We start from the raw sequence: 25222 nt of genomic DNA, 5'->3' as shown, positions 1-25222 counted from the left end.
CTCATCATGTATCAGTCAAATCCTTTCAACTCAAAATACGCAAGTTTTCCCTATTTTAAATGAAAAGCAGTCAATATTTGTTTTAACAGACCCTATATAACATAAAGGGCAGAAGAGACCTTTCTTCAGGGAAGCCTGCAAATGTGGAGCCAGGTGAATAAATTCACTGTATTTTCTCATCCTTCATCCCTCTTACAAGTTTTCTCACAATCTACAACAGTGTGGGGAACACTGGTCCCAACTCTCAGAAGGGCAGCTGACTTCCTCACTGCCCTTAAACAACTTTGAACACATTTTCCTGAGCACAGCAGGCCCTTGTCCCATGTGCAGCACGACCACCCACTGTTGCTTGTTGACCAAACATGAGGGGCCAGGGGCCTCCACAGACAAGGCAGGATGGGATTTCTTTCAAGCACAACACACAGAAGAATTTCAATGCCAAAGCTGGGGGGCAGAGGCAAGTATATCAAGGCGGAATTACAAATTCCTTATGAATTAGACCTGTGTCGATAGATAAAAAAATGTTCTTTTTGATCTTATGCTTCTATATATAAAGTTCCTACAAGAGCATTTCCTCAATTTAAATGGGATCATTTAGTCAAATTAAACAAAAGAAGACATATTTAACACACCTTACTTCACTTTTTAGGATGTCAGATTGTAATTAACAGGTTCTAGGTTATGTTTCTGATATAACACTATTCACAACAACAGTTGCAAAATGAAAAGCTGTTTTAAAAGCAAAACTACAGTGTGAACTTTGAAGAAGCATTTATGGGCTAACATTGGCTATCTAAGCAAGATAGGTAAATAAATAAAATTATTTATGTTTAATTACAGTACTATACCTGTACTACAATTTTTATATTTATAAATATTTAAGTAGAGAAAACATGCTTAAAATATATAAGCAACTGAGTTATTACCAAAACGGCAGAATACAGAATTAAAATATTTATAATGATGACTATTTTAAATTACCAGTTAATGTTAGCATTCAATGTGTGTTCATGACATTCACTGTCAAATTTTTTTTCTCTAAGGAAGGGTACATAGTTTAGACATGAAATGGCTCCCAGCCACAAGAAATCCTCTTCCAGATATACAGTAAGCAATACAGGAGAGAACGACCAGCTGCCAGAATAACAAAGTAAAAAGGTCTTTGACATAAGCCTGTTGGCCTTCCTGATCTAACAAAGATACATAGATCATTCATTATTAGTGAATAGAATCTAGTATAAAATAGAAGGAACAAGGAAAGAGAACTTAATCCAGCTCTCTTCTATGATATTCAACAGCTGTTATTTTACTATGCATGATTACAAACAAATGCTATGGTATTCATAAAGTAAATCAAACTCCTAGGTTACTGACTTAAAAAAAACCTGCTTAAAATACCAGCATTAATTACTAGTCTTAAGTTTAATTTGGAAGCTAAAATTATATTTTCAAATCAAATTTAAAAACAAATGTATAATTATGTAAAAACCTGCTGATCTGCATTTAGATAATTAAAACTGCTTATATAAACAATACTATTTATAAACAATAGCAACAATTTCTAATAGGATGCATCAAAAATTCAAAAAGTAAACAATTAATTATAAAGCTCATGGCACACTGAATATCACCTGGTTTGTTTTTTTTTTCCTTTTTCTGGAATAAAAAAACACAAAGGAAAAGAAAATCAGACCACCACTTTGCTGGAGAGATTTTTTTTCATTGAAATTATTAACTGGTACTTTTCTTCTACTTCTCTCTCTTGAATCTACTTTCTTCAACATATATGCCTCATAGCTTATAAGTCTTAAAGCGAATAAATAAAATCTCACTAGAAGCATTTAGAAGCTTTTCATCTTCTAAAGTCAATTTAAGAAATACTCTGGTCACCACACACAAAAGAAGAAGTGTGCAAATAATGCTGGGGTTGAGTGATCTATACTGGAAGAGACTTAGTTGCAAGGAGAAGGTAAAAATCAAATTAATGTCTCATATCAGTTCTTACTGCAGGTGTGCCTTTCCTTTTTTCCTTTAAAATCAATTATATTATTCTGGGTTCATAATGTTCTGATAAACATTCAAAAGAGAAACTGTTTTTAAATCTCCAGAAAATAAACTTCATTTAAAAATCTTCCTAATGTACTTCACTGTAACAACTTAAAAATATAAATTATAATTTTGTTTAAATATTTAATGTATATAAAAACACATTTTTACTATCTTTTTAACCATGGAGATATTTTTTAGTCCCACAGAACATTTGATGAATCTTCTGACAGTTTCTTAACAGACGTTGACATTTAATCTAGTGTACGGTAAGTATAACTAAACCTGCATTATGGATATACCAGAATTATATTAATACCTTATTAATTCAAAACAAACTATAAGTTATGTACATAAAGGCTGAGAAATATAAAAAAATACAGTTTGGTTGTACTGTGTAAATTCACAAAATTATACATACATTATAAAGTATAATTTATGCATGCATTTTATGAGCTTTTAAATTAAAAATACAGACAGACTTTTTTATATTTTTAGGTCACTGAATAAACATTTTTATTTCAGCAAGTAATTAATCTAATAATCTACTCAATGTTTGAAGTAACTAAAATAGTAGATATTTAGTCCAGCTTCTAAAATATTCTCATTATTTTTCTTCTACGATAAATCTACAATCTACAATAAATCCACAATACGATGATTCAGAATAAGACCTTCTGATGCAACATACATCTAGGTTTTCAAAGAAAACCTGAGTCACATATGAATGTATTTCCTTCTGTTGTGTGACTATTTAAAAAATCTCTTAAGTTATCACTCCTATTCTAATGACCTCCAATGTTCCCCATTCTAATATGTCCTTTTGGAAAGTCCTAATTAAGTACAAATCTGAAAGAAGGGAATAATTATTCTGTGAGGAGGCTGAAACCTTTTCCTTTGAATTATTAAACATAGCCAACATATATTTTAAAAGTTAAACTCATTTTCCGAACAAAGAAAAAAAACACCTTTGAAGTCTACCTTTAAAAGTCCTGTTTGGGGATGTCAGTAGGGGGTTAACCAAAGGCTTTTCCTGGCAAGAAACCTGAAGACTTAGTCTAATTTGGGGTCTGTTTCACAGGAATTTTAAGGGAAAAATGACACTTCTTATAAGTTGGTAAAAGTTTTCCGTGTGCAACAATTCAGGACACAGGGCTGGTCGCAGAATACAGGACAAGAAGCAAAATGGTTAATTGGTTCAGGCTGAAAAAAATCACTCTTCCATTAGTATTAAAGATTTCAAGATGAGTTTTTAAAATGTTATAATCTCTATTTCCTATCTTTGTCTCCCCTTAGAAAAATCAAAATATCATATTTGAGTAACAGAGATGTAGGCCACAGAAGAGGAAATGAGGCATATTTGGAGATAAGTGACAAAGTGAGTTTAAGGTGCAATGATAATTTGCTGTTCTCATGTCCTAGTGTTTTAATATAAAAGATATCATCCTCTTAGTTCAGTATGTGTTATTACTATAAAATCTGGAATCCAGAAAAAGATCTAATGTAGTGTTCATAAGAACATCAGCCTTATGACAACCTCTGCTGACAAATGCTTCATATATAAAAGACTCTTTGCTAGAAAGGTAACTTTTTAATATAGAACTGTTGTCTCTGAAAAATCTATCACCAACTTTTGCTCATAACATTTTCTCTGAAGACCACAAAATAAATACAATTAACATTTTTCCCCAAAACCACCATGTAAAGACTTTAAGACTCAAAAAACTTTCATGTTAATTAAATGTATGCTTCAAGACCAGCTTTACTTAAAAAGATATAAAGAAACCTTTTCCTGTCTGACATATTTATAGTCTACTGATTTAAATTTATATTTTATTTCACAAGGCTGTCTCAATTCTCAACCACTGTTTTGCCTGTGAGTTTACTTAAAAAATTACAATTATTTCTCTTCTCCAGTGTTAAAATTCCAAGCACAGATTACAACACAATAATTTACAACTCATTCTTTACATTTAAAATGCAACTATCTTTCATTTTAAAAATAGGTTCCTGGGTATATCTGAATAAAAACAATGAAGCTTTATAACAAAGTACTAGATGAAATACAGACAACGTCATTATTATGTTCATCATATTCAAAAATCCTGTTTGATGGAAATACTTGCTCCAACAATAGAATACAGAGAGGTCTTATGGAACTTCCTGTCTTGCCTCCCTGATTCAGAGGGAGTGCACCCTGGTGGGATGGAGAGAAATCTGAACCACTCACTAGTTCTGCCACTCCTCAGGACATGGAGAAGCTGAATTGTTACCTAGGTTCTCTTGAGATACCTTCCTCACATGCAAAATGGATTTAAAGTCATCTATTAAACATCTGTTGGTAGCAGACAATCACCCAGGTTTCTTCCATATACAAAAGGTCATAATTATGAGAGGATGTCCAATAGAAAGTTCAAAAGATATTCAGGAGCTTTTTCCCCATATTACCTTATATTTATATTAGATACAACATAATTAGAGTACTCATAAATATCACTTATGAGTCTATCATGAACAACTCATTGTAGATTACATGAAATAAAAATTGTGCTTATTCCCAGCAAACTTATAATTAAGGTAAATAATATTTGCATATACTTATACATACATGATATAATACATAGTATAATTATATTACCTATATAAATGTAGATAAATGTAGATTAAATAACTAACATGTAACCAATGACATATACATGCATTAATGATGACAGTCAGAAAAGTATCTAAGTGCGAAGTAGCCAGGGTCAACCATATTTTATACATAGCAAATTCTTCCATTCTAGGAAACACATGTTCTGTCTACTTCTATGCCAGATTTTATATCATGTGCCTTTGCACTGTTATAGGAAGTTAAAAAGCCATGGTATTAATGTATCAAAATCCTGAAGATATTAAACTATCTTCAAAATTGAAAATTAATTGAATATTTGATATTATAAAAAAATTCATTCATAATATTTTAGGCAATAATAATGGTGCTTTGGTTAAAGCTATTTTTAATAGACATGGGTTGTGATTTAACTTTATTTACTTTTTATCCTCACCTGAGGACATACCTATTTATTTAGAGAGAGGGAAAGGGAAGGAAGAGAGAGAAGGGGAGAGAAACATTGATCAGCTACCCATTATAAGCATCCCTGACCAGACTGAAGCCACAACCTAGGCATGTGCACCAACCAGGAACTGAACCCACAACCCTTCAGTTTACAGGACAATGCTCTAACCAACAGTGGCCAGGGCACAGTTAGTTTTTAAAAAACATATTTATCTTTTAAAATTACATACTGAAATAAGTATAAATGATGATGTGACCTGCTTCAAAAATAATGCAGGGCGAGGGGTGGGGTAAAAACAAATGAGAGTATAGATACGCTTGGCAATGAGTGGATAATTGCTGAAACATGGGAGGTTATTATATCACCCTTTCTGCTTTTAAGTATGTAAAAAAACTGATGTGAGAGCAAAACAGCATACCAATCTTCCAATTAAAAAGCTCCTATATGTTAAGATTACCCATGTTGTTTATATTGGTAATGTCTGCTGACAAAAAGAAAAAAAGGACACGGATAAGCATGTTCCGCTGAATGTCAATGAAAATTAAAATATAACCTACAAACACCTGACTAATGAATTTAGGGAATTTACATTGTCTTGTCATCAAACTCTGTAGAGTAAGTTCAAAGGGCTATAAATTGTTTTTTACTTCCTAATCAAAAGACCAACTTAAGAAAATAACTTTAGGAGCTTGTCACTAACAAATGGATTTACTGTACATTCTTCTAACTATTTTACAAGTGATGAGCAAGTTTTGTGACAAGCTTGGCAGAATAAATTTTAAAAGTAGGTCTCCAGTTATATATAAGCTATTTTCATTTTTCCCCCCAGAAATACTGATCATAAGCAGTTCTGGATGAATACATACAGAACTGGATGTATTCCAGTTCTGGATGAAAACATAACATCAAGATAATGGAAAAAACCCATTAGGTAAATATCTCTCCATTTATCTTCAAGAAAAATTCAGACCTTTAGGAATATAATAATGGTTATCAGATATTTCAGGTATGGATGTGACAATAAGATATATGCAATTTCCAACCTGAATTAGTCTCTATGTTGCCCTCAAAATATATACACATCCCAAAACCTCAAATATTTTCATAATCAAATTATACAGTCAGATTGTTTCTTATAAGCTAAATAGGAAAATCCTTTATCAGATCATGTATCTTATTTGTTATCTGGAGCGTATCATCACTGTATTAAAAGAGTTGGGAATGAGGTGACATTTACTGAAAACCTACTGGGTTTCTGGACTACTCCTCCAATTATCTGGATAATTGGTCTCTGTCATTTAGTTTCAATGGAAATACCACCTCCTTGAGAAAACTTCCTTGGACCTACCCCTTACTAGTGTGGAATAGAATTTTGTACTTCCCACTTCATAACACTTTTCACAATTATACTTATGTAATAAATACTTACATGATTTTTTAAAATATATATCTCTCCCACTGGGCTGTAAGATCCAACAGGTCAGAGACCATGTCAGTCTTGCTCACCACTGTATTCCCAGTCCCTTGTATAGCATCTGGTACATTGACTAATTCTAGCTACACATGGATCATCTGAAATCTTTAAAAAATACTGATGCCCGGACTCTACTGCTAGAGGTTCTAACTAATGTACTTGGTAGAAATGGGGTGGAGTAGTTTTTAAAACCACCAAGTGGATTCTGACAGGCAGTCAAGGTTTAGAGTCCTGACTACCAGGGTAGATTCAATTGACAAATACATAAAGCCCTCTAAATACCATTATGTATACCATTTGATGTCATTTTCACTTGCTAAAGCTATAAAATAGTGACACTAATAGGAATTTTGATGTGGAATCAAAGAAATATTGAGGTTTTCCTAAAATTCAAAACTAGAAAAGAAGAGACAGTTAGAAAGTACTCTAATTCATGACAAAACTGTGCTATAAGTATTATAAATAATTGTGACCTCTTTTGTTGGACTTCCCTCTGTGCAAGGACTGTTCTCATGTTACTTTATGGACTCCTGGAAACTTTAAAAGTATCACTCTGCCTTATTTTATAAAATCTATTTAGCATCTCAGGCCACTGCCTCTGTGTGAGCCAACACCATCGGCCTTAGTACTAAAGCTAAAGAACACCTCTGTGTTTTACTCTTCTTTTAAAACCCTTGCCGATCATTCCTTTCCTCTTTGCTTTGGCAATATTATACCCTCCTATTTCCCTCCTAGCCCTGTGAATACCCCTTCTTCTGTTCCTTTGCAGGTTTCTCTTCTATCAGCCTAGTAAATATCACTTTCAGGATTGCTTTTTTTTTTTCTTTTTGCATCTTCTTCGGTAAAAGCATCACCTCCCAGGACCATCAATATGCGGACCACATTCAAGCCTCTTGTTCTTTAAATCCAACTATCACTGAATATCTCCACTTGCACATCCAAACAAAAAAGAAAAACTTATTTTCCCCTCTAGGTCCCCTAACTCAAAGGTGCCATCATCCTAACTAGCTGCCAAGGTGAGATTCCAGTTTCTGTAACAGCTCTGAGATCCATCCCTTTTTCCATATCCACCACCCTCCATGCCAGGCGAGATGCCTGAATTGCCAGAGCAACCTCCTAACCAGTTTCAATGCTCTGGGCTTACACCCTCTCATCCATTCACCACATGGAAGACAAAGTCATCTTTAAAAAATAAATCTCATTGGGTCTTTCTCTTGTTTAAAACTTCTAATGGATCCCCCAGCACCTGCTGGATAAAGTCCAAATCCCCTGAAGCAGCAGCTACCAAAGTCCATTCAGACTCTAGCAACTCCAATCATGCTCTAAGGTCTAGACACACAGAATTCAGTGGGTTTCTCTTGCTTGAAATCCATTACACATCCTGCCTTTTATTCCTGGACTGGTTCTTATCTCTTTCTTCTTCCTCACCTCTTTCAATCAGCCAACACAGATACCCTACAGACATCTGAAAATATGTGGCATTTTCTTCAAATCTTGGACTGCCACTTCTGTGACCTCAAAATTCTGGATGAAATACTATTCCTAAGTGCTACTGTGGCACTTGGAAATTCTCAGTCTTAAAAGTAGCACATTATATTCTACTAGTCACTTTCCAAGTGCCTCTCCCCTGCTATTTTGGAAGCCTCATGTGACCCAGGCTCTTGTCTGCAATACTGACCCTGTATCCTTAGCACCTAACAGTGGCTGACACACAGCATTCAGGACATTCAGTGTTTGTGAATGCAGCCGGGACTTCTTCCTTCAAACTTACCTTGAGGTCTTTGCAAAGGTTGGCCCTTTTTTCAAGCTGGAGTGGGCCCAGAAGGCTTCCAGCTCTTAGCTTACATGGAGCCTTCTCTGAGACAACCAACCATCTAAAACATTCTCCTCGGTTCTCCTCCCTCATAGTACCATTATTTTTCTTCATTATCACTTGGCACCTCTTTGTATTGGGTTAATTACATGTTTAATCCAATGTGGGCAAGGACCATGTTTTATTTCTCAGTATCTATCTGTACTTAGCATAGTGCCTGGTATACAGCAGGGTTCAACATATATTTGAAAAAATAACAAGTGGACTATCAGCATTCATCAAAGACTAGTATCATTTCTAACATCAGGTTGCTTCTCACAAATGTTTAATTGTCTCCTAAACCAAATCTTTGTCAATACTGCCTGTCATCCACAATAATAGGCATATTTAAAGAGTTTTCTGTTCTGTTACTCTGGTATGCTAACTGGAATGGGGTGGGGAGGACAGAACACCCACCACAGACAGAGATATCAAGAAAAATAACTAATCATTCCTTACTGTGTTAAAATGACAATATAAAGTGGCATAATGCACCAGAAGAGAACAGCCTTGCCTTTCAGATCTTGTATATAGCCTTCTTTGCAGCTGTGCATAAGCTGAAGGATCCATCTGTGTTGAGCTCCAATACACTGCCAAGCAGGGTCACCAGGTGCATGAAGATCAGCCAGGTACCTGAAAAAGCAAGGCCAAGGCTGACCAAGTAGGCTTCCTCTACACGGCCACAAAGAAGGATAAAACAAAAGCTAACGTATTTCAAAACCATCACCTTTTTTAAGAAAACCTAAAGTTTTATCAATTAGTAAAACAGTTGTCAGATTAGTCTCTAATATTTAGCTCTAAATGAAATAGATTCAAATTTCTTTTCATGAAGTAAAATAACAATAAAGCTGTATTTTATCAAACTAAGACTTTTTATAAAGACAACAAAGAAGATAATTTATGATGATCCAACAAGCTAAGTGAGAACTTACCTTTATATGTATTTACACTTAATTCACAGAGTGTTTCTACTTAGTTCTGTAATTATATAAAACACAGGTGGGAGGCAGCACAAAACACTTGGTGAATATTATTTTTGATATCAGGTTTTTTAAATTCCTTTCTGGTCTAAAATATGGCCACTAGATGGCACAGTGACACTGTTTTCTAGCAATCTAAAAAAGGGTTAACTGAAAGAGATTAGGTGACAAGCAGCACTTCTGTACCTCTAAAGTCTAAGTCCTAATCCATGACCAAGAAAGTGTTTTTTCTAGAAAAGATAGCATAGATGGGCATTTTTCATAGTTGTAATATAGTTCTTAAAATATTCAAAGTGATCTTTGTACAGAAAATATCCAAACCCAGATAGAAAACTGAAAGAGATTTCAGTTGAAGAATTTATGTCAAATATCATTCAAGATTTGGTGTTCAGCCCTCACAAAATATATAAATGTAACATGTTAAATCAAATTAAATCAACTCCAAAAGCTGAATTCATTGTCCTAAAATTACTCTTAGATAATAAGCTGTCTATTAAAGGTTTTCATTTGATGGTAAATTTTAATTAATGGTTAGAAGCTGTGACCTTAAGCCAACTGCTAATAACTCAGAGAATCCTCTGATGCTTCTCTCCCACTGTTTCTAGGGCTGGGTATTTGCTCACTCATAGACATCTCAATTAGCAGCTAATTAAAGGAGAAACATTTTGTAGTAAGTTGGCAATAAAAACAATGATGAGAAGAAATCTCACATCACATTTGGGAACTATCCATCCTGACCTTGACTGTCCAGGCTAATGAAGACAACCTGGTTTCTGAGAAGAACTGGGCATTTGCTTGTCTTGCAAAAGTGCCCCTTAAAACAGCTTGACTCACACTGCCCTAGAAATAGCCCTGAGAGCTGGCCCTTCTCTTCCTCCCTGTGACTCTCTATTTACAGGCTACAAATAAGCTGTGTCTGTACAAGAGTAACAAGTCAGTTAATAGTATCCCTAGAAGAAACCTCAGTCTAACAAATTACATTTAGCTTGGCATAAATAATTCATTTCAAAGCTTTCAAAACCCAATCTGATTCTACCTTTTTCACAAGACTTCCTTCTTTTATGCACTTGAAGATAAATATAGCAAATAGTATGTTGTGTCACTTCTCAATAAAACATGTGATTTTATCCTCTCTTGCCAGGGAGACTTGGTTTTATTATTCTCTTTAGGTAGGTTTGTTTTGCCACCAAAATACTCCTTCAACACTTTCTCAAAACACTTTCACTCATATAACATCCTCAGATTTGTATTAGTTGTAAAATATAGAAAAACTGCTTCTTTCTAATTTTTAAACTATTGAATATGGAAACATATACCGTGTTCATGGATTGGAAGAATTAATATCATCAAAATGTCCACACTACCCAAAGTAATTTACACATTCAATGCAATACCTATTAAAGTACCAATGGCTTATTTCACAGACATAAAACAAACACTTCAAAAATTTATATGGAACCATAAACGATCCCGAATAGCTGCTGCAATTTTGAGAAAGAAGAGTAAAGTAGAAGGGATCACAATACTTGACACTAAACTATACTACAAGGCCACTGTAATCAAAACAGCCTGGTACTGGCATAAAAACAGGCACATGGACCAATGGAACAGAACAGAGAGCCCAGAAATAAACCCAAGTCTCTACGGTCAATTAATATTTGACAAAGGAAGCAGCAACATAAAATGGAGTAAAAATATCCTCTTCAACAAATGGTGTTGGGAGAACTGGACAGCTATGTGCAAAAAAATGAAACTCGAGCACCAACATCCACCTTATACAAAAATAGATTCAAGGTGGATAAAAGACTTAAATATAAAGCATGACACCATTAAAGTCCTAGAAGAGAACGTAGGTAGGAAAATCTCAGATATTTCACTCAGAAACTTTTTTACTGACATGTCTCCTAGAGCAAGGGACATAAAGGAAAGAATAAACAAATGGGACCGCATCAAAATAAAAGGCTTTTGCACAGCTAAAGAAAACAGTATCAAAATTAAAAGAGAACCAACTGTATGAGAAAACATATTTGCCAATGATACCTCAGACAAGGGTTTAATCTCCAAAATATATAAAGAACTTACACGACTCCACTCTAAGAAGACAAGGAACCCAATTAAAAAATGGGCAAAGGACTTGAACAGACACTTCTCCAAGGAGGACATACAGAAAATCCAAAGACACATGAAACGATGTTCAATATCACTAGCTATCAGAGAGATGCAAATTAAAACCACAATGAGATACCACTTCACACCAGACAGAATGGCCATCATAAACAAAGCAACAAACAAGAAATGTTGGAGAGGTTGTGGAGAAAAGGAGACTCTAGTGCTCTGTTGGTGGGACTGCACACTGGTACAACCACTATGGAAAGCAGTATGGAACTTCCTCAGAAAACTGAAAATGGATCTGCCTTTTGACCCTGCAATTCCACTGCTGGGACTATATCCTAAGAACACTAAAACACCAATACAAAAGAACCTTTGCACCCCGATGTTCATAGCAGTACAATTTACAATAGCTAGGTGCTGGAAGCAACCTAGATGCCCATCAGTAAATGAATGGATCAAAAAACTATGGTACATTTACACAATGGAATTCTATGCAGCAGAAAGAAAGAAGGAGCTCCTACCCTTTGCAACAGCGTGGATGGGGCTGGAAAGCATTATGCTAAGCGAAACAAGCCAGGCAGTGAAAGACAAATACCACATAATATCACCTTTAACAGGAACCTAAACAACAAAACAAAGAAACAAGCAAAATATAACCAAAGACACTGAAATAGGGGACAGACTGACAGTGACCAGAGGGGAGAGAAGAGGGAATTTCAGGGGGGAATGGGTAGGGTTTACAGGAACCATTTTTTTCAAAGATTTTATTTATTTATTTTTTAGAGAGGGAGGTGAGGGGGAAAAAGAGAGAGAGAAATATCAATGTGCGATTGCTGGGGGCCATGGCCTGCAACCCAGGCATGTGGCCTGACTGGGAATCAAACCTGCGACACTTTGGTTCCCAGCCCGTGCTCAATCCACTGAGCTACGCCAGCCAGGGCTTACAGGAACAAATTTAAAGGATACATAGACAAAAACTAGGGGTGGGTGGTAATGGGAGGGAAGTAGGGAGGGATGGGTGGGCAGGCTGGAATGGGAGTAAAAGGGAGAAAACTGTACTTGAACAATGATTAAAATAAAATTAAAAAAATAAAAAATAATAATAGTTTAAATTTTAAGTAATGTTTTTAGTCACATTCTGACATGATTTTTAACAGTCACAAGAGACAGTATCACACTGACATGAAACTGAAAGAAGTATATGAAACTTTGCTTGTTGCTTAAAAAAACAGGTCAAAACAATGAGACTGAAAATAATTAGAAAGTTTTTAATTCAATAAAACAGAATAAAAGACAACATAGTAGTAACCTGATTTTCATTCATACCATGCATAGCTTCAATTATGAGAGTTAACAAAGATGCATTTTTAATTAATGAGAAAGCTGTCTCTATACCATTAAGATACTCACCATACATATCATCATAGATACCAAAGTCCAACAGATATCTGACCTGGTTGTAATGTTACTTTTCCTATGTATTAATAACTAAAAACTTAATTAGAACAAGAAAAATAGAGTTGCTTAGTATTTTTTTCAAAGCTCATCAAAAATAAAATGATTAAAAAATAAATGAACTGCTATACATTTTTATTGACCTTTTTATACTTTTTCCTTTAAAATAACAGGAAAAAAAGCATTTAAATAGGTCATTTAAAACAACCTTTTTTAATGCCTACCACCTTTTAAATGCTATCCAGTAAGTTAAACAGTTGTAAGAACTACACATTAGTTATCTAATAACAGTAATTCATTATATAAAGATATCATACACTCAATAAGATTTAATACATTACTATCAGAAAATTTAATAGGATAAATATCAACAATAAAATAAATATAAAGAATAATCAGCAGAACACAGATGAAACATTAACCAACTGTATCCTGGACAAGACAATTAACAATCCCAGAACTATGTCTCTCCATAAGTTAAAAAAAAAAAAGTACTGCCCTGGCTGGTGTGGCTCAGTGGACTAAGTACCAGCCTGTGAACCAAGGAGTCGTCGGTTTGATTCCTAGCCAGGGCACATGCCTGGGTTTCGGTACAGGTCCCACTTGGGGGTGGGCAAGAGGCAACAACACACTGGTGTTTTTCTCCCTCTCTTTCTCCTTCCTTTCCCCATTCTTCCCCTAAAAATTAATAACTAAAGTCTTTAAAAAATATATTCTTTCTTATGAAGGTAGCTTAGAGAAAATCAAAACAGACTCTGAAAGCAGGCAAACCAGAGTCCTACTACTTACTAGTTGCATGTACTGAACAATCAATAACATGTGAGGCTCAGTCTCTTCACCAGTATAACGGGTATAATACAAATGCCCCTAAGTGATGACTGGGAGGGTCAGAAATGATAAACATAGTGCATCTTGCATAATGTCTGGGCACACTGCTGATGAGGGATAGTGGCAGTAATCAATTTCAGTGTTCTCTACGCCACTGAGAAGGCCTTCTCTCCCTTTCCTGTTCAGCAACATGAATATGCTGACAATGACAATGGCTCACAGTCCCGCTGTAATCTTGCAGCACTAGGAACACAAATCTGAATATGGACCCTCCACAAGTACAAACAAAGCAACAGCTTTCAGACTAGACCCTCTTTCCATACCTGGAAATTATTTTCAATGTTTGTAATCTATTATCGACTACTGAATATTCAAAAAAACTTCATTAATTAAAGAGGAAGGGTATTAAGTCTGAAAAATAATAGCTTATTCTGAGAACAAAGGTCATATTCAAAATACGACAGCAGGAAATAAAGTTCATATTTTTAAATCATAGATATAAAAGCTTAAACTTACATGCTATGTCTCCAAATCCTGATATAAACACTATATATATAGTGTATGTGTATATATATGTATATATATATAATGTATTAAGTACTTATTATGCACCTGGTGCTATATTAAATTCTTAAAGGTGTTCTTGATTCCCTGTGCAAGTACCCTGAGATATAGATTGTGTTAGGATGTCCATTTCATAAATGAATAAACTGAAAAAGAAAACTCAAGTCACCCAAAGTGAACAGCTAGCTTCCATTCTGCAACACTGCTTCTTTCTAAAGAAAGTCTTATACCCTGTGTGTCCACCACTTTCCATATTACTGCTATTTTTAAAAAAGTTTACCACTTTCTTTCAAGACCAAAACCTTTCAGAATTTTCCCTACTGTTGAGCCATGACCCACTTTTGTGTCATGAAGAATTTCCCATACAGTGTGTGACAATGTTGTGCTCTCAACCATATGGGGAGTTCCTGCCTTGTGGCCTAAGGATGCTTACAAGGTGCAACACCCAAACCATCCCACTAGGTTAGGTAAACCCTTGCTGAGCAGGAGGAAGAGGTGACTAAGCAACAATGCTACTTTTCCTTGCCTCAAACAGGCAAGAATAAGTACTCATTCTTGCCCTTAAAGAATGAGTACTTATAATTAAAAAATAATAAGTAAAAAAAAGTGAGTACTTACAAATTATTAGTATACAAAAGTTTCGGTATCCTACACTAGGTACTTCTAAGTGTCTTCACTTTCATAATTTCATCAATCTCCTGACTTCTCACCAATTAGCTCTAAGAGTTAGATAAAGTATCCAGTATTATACAGATATACGTGATTTGTGCAAATTGTTGCAGCGAGTTTACCTTATATACCGTTTTTGGTCATGTAAGGTTGATGGTGTCTCAAGCAATTTGTCCAGAAGTAATTCTCTTAAAGCTTCAATCCGTGTTTCTACTTCAGTATAATCTATTTTCAAAAAAAGAAACAAATATATAGGATTTACAGAATGGAAATTTGCAATCAAGTTATGGAAAGCAGAACTGTGTTGCCTTGAGGGTTGACTGAGAAGAGACTCAAGGTGACTTTCTGGAATGATGAAAATGTTCTACCTGGAGTGTCAGCTACAGGAGTGTGTGCATTTGTCTGTGCATTTCACTAAATGTAAATTAACTACAATAAAAGTAAAATAAAGTTTTCTGAGTCCTTAAGAGTTAGGACTTAAAAACAAAAAAGCCCTGTGATATTTCTCCTAGTTGATAAGGTATTACCATAGGGCATTTTCTAGGCTTTTCTTATTGTCTTAATTTCTATACCTGTCATTAGAGGTTATTTCAAAAATTGTTTAGTTTATTTTAATGTAGTATTAGAATCCAAAAATACAGCAATGTTTCTGAAGAGGAAAGATTAAATATAGGTTTCCATCTCTATAAAATATTTGTCATTGATTCTTCCCAATAAAATAGATTTTTAATAACATCGTGGTTAATAAGTGGCAAAGAATGTCTAAGAATAACCTATTCTATAATGTGGTTGGTCATTTCACTTCATCTTAGTAAGAAAAGCCATAGTTATTTTTGAGGTAACTGTTTTACATTTTAAAAGAGCACCCTATAAACAAAAACTAAAATGCATGTAATATCCTTTGTAGAATACATCCCACATTCTTCCTGTAAAAGATCTAAAAGCAATAGACAAATCTTACATTTCTTGAAAACTTGAACCTCCGTTTTCCCAAAGAGTGACTTGGCCTTTTCATAATCATTAATAACCACATCATAATCACCCTTTAAAAAAAACATTTTGGAGACTGTCAGTAAAGTATAATGAAGACATTTGGTTAAGAAAAAAAAATCTCAACAACTCTTTAAAATTTATGACATGTATAACCACAGGTCCATACACATATACTCTACCTTTTGAATATTCCTTTCAATATTTAGAGGAAGGTTGAAAAGAAACTTAAATCGCTGGAGCACATTGAGGGCATTTCTAGTAGAATCTGCCTTGTCCTTCCGACCTAATACTTCTTGAAATAATGTGTCCGCAGTATTACTTGCCCCTATTTAAAAAACAACCAAACCAAGATAAAAATTGATTTTATTCATAAAATGTATAACTGGACAAAAGAAAATAAAATGTTAGACTACTATTGTAGCTTTACACTAAAACTCAATAGACTTTTTCAAAAGTTAGCAGTAAGGGAGACCTTCATGGTTTGTTAAAATACAATTTCCATTTTGCCTGCTAAATCTTTTCTTATGTTAAGAATGGTATCCAATTAAAAATAAGCATATTGGGACTTCTGGCAAGATGGAGGCACAGGTGGACGCACCGTACCTCCATGCACAACCAAGATTACAACAATTTAGAGGCAGAATAACACCCAGAACTGACAGAGAATTTATCTCAATGGAAGTCGGACAGCCAAGAAGTTTAAGTAGACATGTTCATCCAGACTGGTAGGAGGGGCCAAGAGGAGCAGCCAAGTGTGGGTTGCTGCGTGCGGAGAACAGGGAGACCTGGGCGCATAAGGCAACCAGGAGCCCATAAGGCATCTGAGGCGCATAAGATCAAAGCGGGTGGACCCTGAGTATGCAAGCGGCAGCTGTTGGGCCCAGTGAGGCGGCAATTGTGGACCAGAGCGGAGCGCGCAACCCAGGATCCCAGGGAAGGGACAGAGATCCCAGGAGAACCGAGCTACCGCCATTGTTCCCTCCCGCCCCACCCCCACATACAATGTTACAATCTAGCGACTGGGTGTCCAGCCACGGTGAACACCTAAGGCTCCGCCCCTCACCGTAACAGGAGCGACAAGACCAAAAAAGAAAAAAAAAGAGAGAGAGAGAGAGAGACATGTCTCAAACAGAAAAACAGATCATTGCCCCAGGGCTCATCCTTTTGAGCAACCAAGAGATTGCCAATCTATCAGATGCACAGTTCAAAACACTGGTGATCAGGAAGCTCACAGAATTGGTTGATTTTGGGCGCAAATTACATGGAAAAAATGCAGGTTACCATAAAAGAGATGAAGGCAGATGCACGGAGAACCAAAAGTGATGGGAAGGAAACTGGGACTCAAAACAACACACTGGTCAAGAAGGAAGAAAAAGAAAACAAACAGGAAAGAATGAAGAAATAAGAATTCAAAAAAAACGAGGAGAAGCTTAGGAACCTCCAGGACATCTTTAAACGTTCCAACATCCGAATTATAGAGGTACCAGAAGGGGAAGAGGAAAAGCAACAGATTGAGCATGTATTTGAACAAATATAATAAAGGAGAACTTCCCCATTCTGGCAAAGGAAATAGACTTCCAGGAAATCCAGGAAGCTCAGAGAGCCCCAAAGAAGTTGGGCCCAAGAAGAAACACACCAAGGCACATCATAATTACATTAGCCAAGGTAAAAATGAAGGAGAGAACCCTAGAAGCAGCAAGAGATAAGGGGACAGTCACCTACAAAGGAGTTCCCATCAGGCTGTCAGCTGATTTCTCAAAAGAGACCTTACAGGCAAAATGGGGCTGGAAAGAAGTATTCCAAGTCATGAAAGACAAGGACCTATATCCCAGATTACTCTATCCAGCAAAGCTATCATTCAGAATGGAAGGGCAGATAAAGTGCTTCTCAGCTAAGGTCAAGTTAAAGGAGTTCATCATCACCAAGCCCTTATTTTATGAAATGTTAAAGGGACTTATCTAAGAAAAGAAGATAAAGAAAAAACATGTATAGTAAAAGGACAGCAAACTCACAATTATTAACAACCACACCTAAAGCAAAACCAAAACAAACTAAGCAAACAACTAGAACAGGAACAGAACTACAGAAATGGAGATCACATGGAGGGTTAGCAACAGGGGAGTGGGAGGAGGAGAGAAGGGAAAAGGTACAGAGGATAAGTAGCATAGATTGTAGGTTGAAAATAGATAGGGGGAGGGTAAGAATAGTATGGGAAATGTAGAAGCTAAAGAACTTATGGGTATGACACATGGACATGACTAAAAAGGGGGATGTGGTTGGGAGTGGGTGTGCAGGGTGGGGGGAGTGAGGGGGGGAAATAGGACAACTGTAATAGCATAATCAATAAAATATATTATAAAAAATAAGCATATTTACCAGGCCCACATAGATTTTTTCATGTGAACATACATTTATTTTTAGCCACTCTTCTAAATTTCATAGCAATCATGGGCCCTTAGGTTACTGCACAATTCAGATAAGTTAAAACACACACATACACATATGTGCAAACACACACTAGCACACTAGTTAAATTCCCTGAATTCCATATCTACATATGTGGTAATATACAAAACAAGGAAAACACTTTTCAGAAAAGTTGTTCAAAAGAAATATTTTACTACAATCCTATTTTTTGGTAAAATTGTCTCTTTGTGTATCAGGCACAAAAAACTATGTAAGCATTAAAATGGCAAACCTTTATATTTAACCTGATATATTTAACATTAAATATATCATTAATGAATGTTTCTTGTATCAGCTAATTCTTATAATATTATACACAAACTAGACATTTTATATATTTTTAACCTAAAGGACCTCAAACTATATGAATTACTATAATGAAAGAGTTGTTTTATCTAAAGTGAAATTTACTGTGGTCAAAAAATTGTTAAACTTTTTCAACTTATGAATTATTTTTAATTAGGCACAAGAAACAGGGAAAGAATAAACTTTTCAACTGTTTGATCACTGCACATAAAAAATTTCTACATTATCTGGTCTAGTGACTATACTTTAAGCAAAGGTGGAAAAATTACCTCAGTCTCACTGGGTGGCTTGCATGCCATATTCTCAACTCCACACTGTGGGTGGCCTGATCCTGTTAAAAGTCATCTTTATAACTAACTGTTTTATCTAAATATTGTTTAAATTCTGTTGAAATTTTAAAAGCCTGATATAAAGACTTCGTTTTGTCAAAATAGCTGCTCTCACCACATTCTATTTAATTTTGAATACTACATTTCTGCTATAATATGAGAAAAACATACTCTTTTCTTGCCACTGAACCACACAACAGTGGCTGAATGAATCTGAAATCTGATTAGGGTTAAAACTTTTTCTTCAAAGAAAATTATTATTTGTTTGTCATATAAAATATAATCTTCATGATCATAAATAAATTGATCCATGAAAGTGATTAAACATTTTTAAAAGGTTGATTACTTATGTGTGAGCTCTGGATACTAAATCCCTAAGCACTTATATGAAGGAATTTAAAGCCAAATGTACAAGAGTTCAAAATTAGATTTTTCTCATCTTATTTTGAAGATAATAAAATATACCAACTAACAATTTTAACTCCTCTGAAAAGTGTGAAAACAAGTACAGGAAGAAAATTCACTTATAAGTAAATAAAATACAAACATTCTTGGAGAAAAATTTTAGGCAGAAATTATAAACTATAAAATTATAATTTACATAGAAATGTACATATATGGAGAATTTTAATTTCAGCATACAGAAAAATTATACATTATAAAATTATAATCTTAATTTATAGATAATTTGTCTAAAAGTTATTATTCTGTTGTGAATTCTCCTACATTCACAATAAAATTTGAAGAGTTCATAACTAGACAATTATATCAAGTAATAAAATAAATGAGAGCAGTGAAACCCAAGATTTGGGCAAGCAGATAAAAATCATCAGCACCTCACAAAATGCATTTTATGTCTTTATTCTCTAGGGTCACTAACAAAAATATGAAATTGAGTGGGAAGCATACAATGTTGCATTATAAACTTGTACCTAAAATTTACATAATGTTATCAACCAATGTTAACCCAATAAATTATTTTTTTAAAGAAAGAAAATGAAACTACTGAACTCAGCAGTGTTGTTCATATGTGAGGTACGCCACAAGCCATTACACAACAATCCCTCTCAGCACCAATCCATCCATCTTCTTGCACCTAAACACCCAAGTTTTATGGCAGTTGGCAGGGATTTGAACATCCAGGGTGTAACCACAGAACAAATCTACCTGAATGACACAGCAATGAAAATTGTAACTTGGGTTGGACAGTTTGCAGAACAAATCCTGATCTTAAAACTACTAGCTCTGAACAAGTCTAGAGGTAAAAATTGGTCCTTTTTCAACACCAGCTCACTGGAGAGTGACTGTCGTTGTCATAGTCACAGAGGTACTCCAAGCACTAACAGCAATGCTGCTATAACATTGTCTACCACTGTTTAGTTGGGCTGACTGAACAATAAAATTATCCTCAGTGTAAGATGGGACAAGGATGGACATCAAGGACGTTATTGTAGGAGACCATTCTGCGTGGTGTGAGCCCAGCTCCCACTCGCAGATGCATAGGGCCCACGCCCACAGATAGGTTCTCTCGTGGGTAATCAGGCCTGCAATGTGCCTAGGCCACTCTAAGTCTTGCTCTTGCTAAAAACTCCCTCGCCCTGAATTGAGGACATTTACTGCAAAGTAATTTCCTAAAATCCATGCTAAACCTTCCAAGGATGAGTGCAACTGGTTCAACCAGTTTTGCCTTTTCATTTGCAAATATCCCTCTTCCAGTGATGTGAATAGCAGCATTGGCTCCTTTGTTTTCTGTAAAAGGTAACCACCTAAAGCGAACCTGCGCACAGTTAATGAGGACCATCATGAAATGTGCTGAGAAACCCAATTAAGGCCAATCATGGCAAGGGCCAAGGCTTTTGCTCCCCTTCAGAGAAATGCCATGCTGTCCCTTTTCCTCCACCAAACTCGGTCGTCTGTGTGAATGTCTCATTCCATCCATAGTGACATGGACACTACAGGCCAGTGTCTGCATCAGTTATGCTAAGTAAACTAAGTCAGACACAGAGAAAGACAAATACTGCATGGTATCACTTACATGTAGACTCTGAAATAGGCAAACTCATAGAAACAAAGTATGATGGTTACCAGGGGCTGAGGGATAGGGGCTGGAGAAAGTGTAGAGATGTTGATCAAAGGGTAGAAACTTCCAGTAAGAATAAGTTCTGGGGATCTAATTGATGACAGCCCTATTGCATACCTGAAAGTTGCTAAGAGTAAATCTCAAATGTTCTCACCACAAAAAAGAAATGCAATTATGTGAAGTAATGAAGGTGTTAGCTAACACTAATGTAACAATCATACTGCACTGTACAAGTGTATCAAATCAGCACATTGTATATAATGTTGTACGTTGATTATATCTCAATAAAGCTGGAGGGAAAAATGGGAAGAAAAATCACTGCAGTACTGAACACTAACCAATCAAACTCATTCCTTCTCATTCAGCTTATCCTTAACAATGAAAAAAATTTTAATTATGTCAGGAACTTGTATTATCTAGAAAAACTAGTCATGTAATTCTAATGCTGTCTTATAATTTCAAGCATGCTTATTTAAGGTAAACATGCTTTCTCTTACTTAGAAATGACCCTTATTGGTCCTTTTCATGGCACCGACATTTGAGACAGTGTAACACGAAAGTGATTTTTAGTCTGTGGTTTCTGCTTGATGTGATTTGGGGAGGTTGTGGGGAGGATGAAAGAATTACCCCCCCCCCCGCAACATAATTTATCCCAAAAATGGGCAAGTTAAATAAGATTAGGAAACCTTAAAATGCCTGGTAATTTAAGGTAACTTAAAAATGTATACTCAAATTCAGAGCAAAACCAGGACCACAAAGAGATCTAACAACCTACTTACTGTATGAGTTACAGTTTCTCTAAACAGATTCCAGAAAATGACAAGATAGGCTGCCATCTATAACATAATATATGAAATGTATCATTACCAATGGTTAATGCTTGTTTACAGAGTGATGCCCAACAGTGGAATTACAGCACACTGCATGAAGTATACAGAACAAAATTGTGGAGATGAGAGAAGAGCAGATGTTGGTTCACATTGCTCACAAGAGCCAATTATTCCCATCTCTTTTCAATTCCCATTCAGCAATGTCAAGTTGGTAGCTTGAACGCAACCAAGATGTGAGATTTACACATTAGAGATGCTATTATTAGGATTAGTTTTCTTCTTCTTTTATTTTCCTTTCTGGAATGCCAGTTCTTACACACTTACCATCATACCACCATGTAAAAGTCACTTCCTATTTTTACAAACTTGACTCTAACTAATATTCCTTAGTGTTTCAACTTCTTGGTTTTATTTCAATTGTACACATAGTACTTAGGGTAAAATCATTCAGTCCTGTTAATTCAACTACCGTCTCTGTGCTGATGATTCCCAAATCTGTTATCTTAAGATATGCCTGTTAGCTTAAGACTAACCTTCACATACAGTTTTCACTAGACATAATTTTTTTTAATGAATTCACCCATCACAAAGGAGTCCTCTATTCTGAGCCATGACAAAGATGAATTTCTGTTTTCCTGGGAGAGACATTTCAGTCAATCAGCCCTCACTGTTTATGGGGATCCTATGGGAGCATTTCTTGTGACATCCCAGCATCACCCTACGGGACCAACTTAGTCCCTGAGGAGAAACTCTGAAGATTTCCCTTTGAATGAACCCTGCAAAACTGGGGACAACAATCAGGAGCACCTCAGCTTTAGGGGGCTTTGAGTACAGGTATAGGACCCTGAGTTTAGGCAAAGAGTTTGGTCAGCCTTTGTCATGGAGGACAGTGGAGAAGAGTTTACTGGATGGACAATGAACTAACAGACCCTTAGTTTATCTGCCTTTGAGAGAGCTGAAGAAGCAGAATGAAAAGAATGATGACATCACAGAGAGTGAAAAAACATTTTAGCATCTATGGGTCCCTCATAACCTAACAGGAGTTTTGAGAAGTCTTTGTGGGTGGCATAAAGACATACTAGACATATGTCTAGCACTCATTCTATGCTAGGTGCTTGTCTAAAAAGTTTGTATTAATTATCCTGAAAACATGCATTAATTGGTCATTTAAATTTGTTCATGTCCCCATAAAACAAGACAAGCACTGTATTATACTGCAGGCAACTATAGCACAGAGGTGTTCTTCAGCTTGCCCACTATGAGGTACACAGCTAGGAGGTACTGACAGCTAAAAAGATATTATTCGTGGGCATAACCTCATAAACCTCACACTCAACGTGTTATTAATCCAGCTGCATTATTTTCCTCTCTTCTCTTCCTGTCCAAAACCTACTCCTTCTTCCTCCATTTGTGGCGAGAAATCTGGAAGTCACCATTGATTACTTCATTTATCTTCTTTTTATATCATCCAGTGACTGAATAATGCTGCCTTTCTCATCTGCTTAACATCTCCCATCTGCTATTCAATCTACCCTCTGCTTTGGCTAGGAGTCCTCAGCACTTTACTCTTAGAACCGTAACTTCTACCTTGGTTTCTCTTCTTGTCTCTAGTCTAGCTCCCTTCTAATCCATTATCTATGCAAAGGGCAGAATGTACTTTGAAAAGTTCATAATATCATTCCCTTATTTAAATCAATGGCTCAGTATTCAGGATAAAGACAAATCCCATGATACTACCTAGAAAGCTTATCAAGAGCATATACTTTTCTATCTAGCACCTTTGCCTCTTCCGCATACCAGCTATGCTGATCCAGACTCCTAGAATATAGCCCATCTCCTTTCTGAAGTTGGTGCCTTCCTCATCAATGCTGCTTGCTCTGCCTGGGACAACCTGTATCCACTTAGCTGCCCACTCAGCAACCTATTCTTGCCTGGCTACTTCCTAGACCTCTTTTAAAACTCACATGACTAATCTACGGTCCCCTAATATTCTCTCTACTCCACTTTTCAATGAAGTCCCCCTTGCGAAGGCTCCAGATGCATCCCAGAATTACCACCAGCAGAGGATTATAGCACCACAATTTAATCACCTGCTTATTTGTATTTTCTAGTAGTCTATACACTCTGAGAAGTAAAGCATTAACTTTTATCTTCATAACCCTGTGATAGAACTAACATGTGCTCAATAAATGCTTACAGAGCAAGGACTAAAAAAAATCTACCTCTAAATAAGTGCTCAGTATTCTCTCTACTTAGAGAGGTGGTACAGTATAGTACAAGCATCACTTTGCATGCTGCATAGAACTGCATAAATGACTGTGCAAACTGAAACCTAGTAATGATCTTTTTTTAAAGATTTCATGCATATACTTTTTTAGAGAGGAGTAGGGAGGAAGAGATGGAGAGAAATATCAATGTGCGATTGCCTCTTATACATCCCCTACTGGGGACCTGGCTCACCACCCAGGCATGTGCCCTGATTGGGAATTGAACCAGTGACCCTTTGGTTCACAGGCTACCACTTAATCCACTGAGCCACAGCAGCCAGGGATGAAACCTAGTAATATTCTTAATAATCAATGGGAAAATAATGATTGTTCTGTGACTTTTAAAAATCTGTTGAAATGTTAAAAACTTACCATTGGTAATAAATGAATAAGTATATTAAAAAGCCCTAACTGGTGTGACTCAGTTGGTTGGGCATCATCTCACAAAGCAAAAGGTCACCAGTTCCAATTACCAGTCAGGGCACATGCCTGGACTGCGGGTTCAGCCCAGTTGGTGCATGTAGGAGATGCAACCAGTCAGTGTTTCTCTCCCTCTCTTTCTCTATCTCTTCCCCTCTCTCTAAAAATGAATAAAATATATTTTTAAAAAGAATATTAAAAAGCTGTAAAACTGTTATTTATTTAGTATACTGTAACTTAAAACATTACAAACACTGAAAATTCAAGTGCTCCCTCTCTTTTTAAAAAAATTAAAGATTACTTGCCTTGTTTTTTAATCATAAAATTTATATGTATCAAGCACCTTTTCTATGCCTTGACAAATTATCATGCTCCTTTGTAAGTTTATCCTTTGTACTTTCATATCACACATTATCTGAGTGTTCTTTAGGTATTGCTTCCTATAAAACATTTTCAACTTTTTATTCATACTTGCCTGACTTCCATCAATAA

The 25222-nt window shown here is 35.8% G+C and overlaps 1 protein-coding gene across 8 annotated transcripts in view; it reads right to left on the bottom strand.

Moving 5' to 3' along the window:
* Nucleotides 1–25222, bottom strand: part of EXOC2 (exocyst complex component 2) — a 262089-nt gene that overhangs the window by 121913 nt on the left and 114954 nt on the right. For all 8 annotated transcript variants that reach the window (XM_028511621.2, XM_036026609.1, XM_028511622.2 and 5 more), the window contains 4 exons: nucleotides 16212–16357; nucleotides 16001–16082; nucleotides 15162–15264; nucleotides 8946–9064 (listed from right to left, as the gene is read on the bottom strand). In XM_028511621.2, coding sequence (XP_028367422.1) covers nucleotides 8946–9064; nucleotides 15162–15264; nucleotides 16001–16082; nucleotides 16212–16357 — 450 coding nt within the window. The remainder of the gene's footprint in view (nucleotides 1–8945; nucleotides 9065–15161; nucleotides 15265–16000; nucleotides 16083–16211; nucleotides 16358–25222) is intronic.

The sequence above is a fragment of the Phyllostomus discolor genome, chromosome 5 (assembly GCF_004126475.2).
Source record: "Phyllostomus discolor isolate MPI-MPIP mPhyDis1 chromosome 5, mPhyDis1.pri.v3, whole genome shotgun sequence".
Taxonomy (NCBI): domain Eukaryota; kingdom Metazoa; phylum Chordata; class Mammalia; order Chiroptera; family Phyllostomidae; genus Phyllostomus; species Phyllostomus discolor.
Note: the sequence above shows the minus strand (reverse complement) of the source record. Positions and strands in the feature narration are given on the sequence as shown.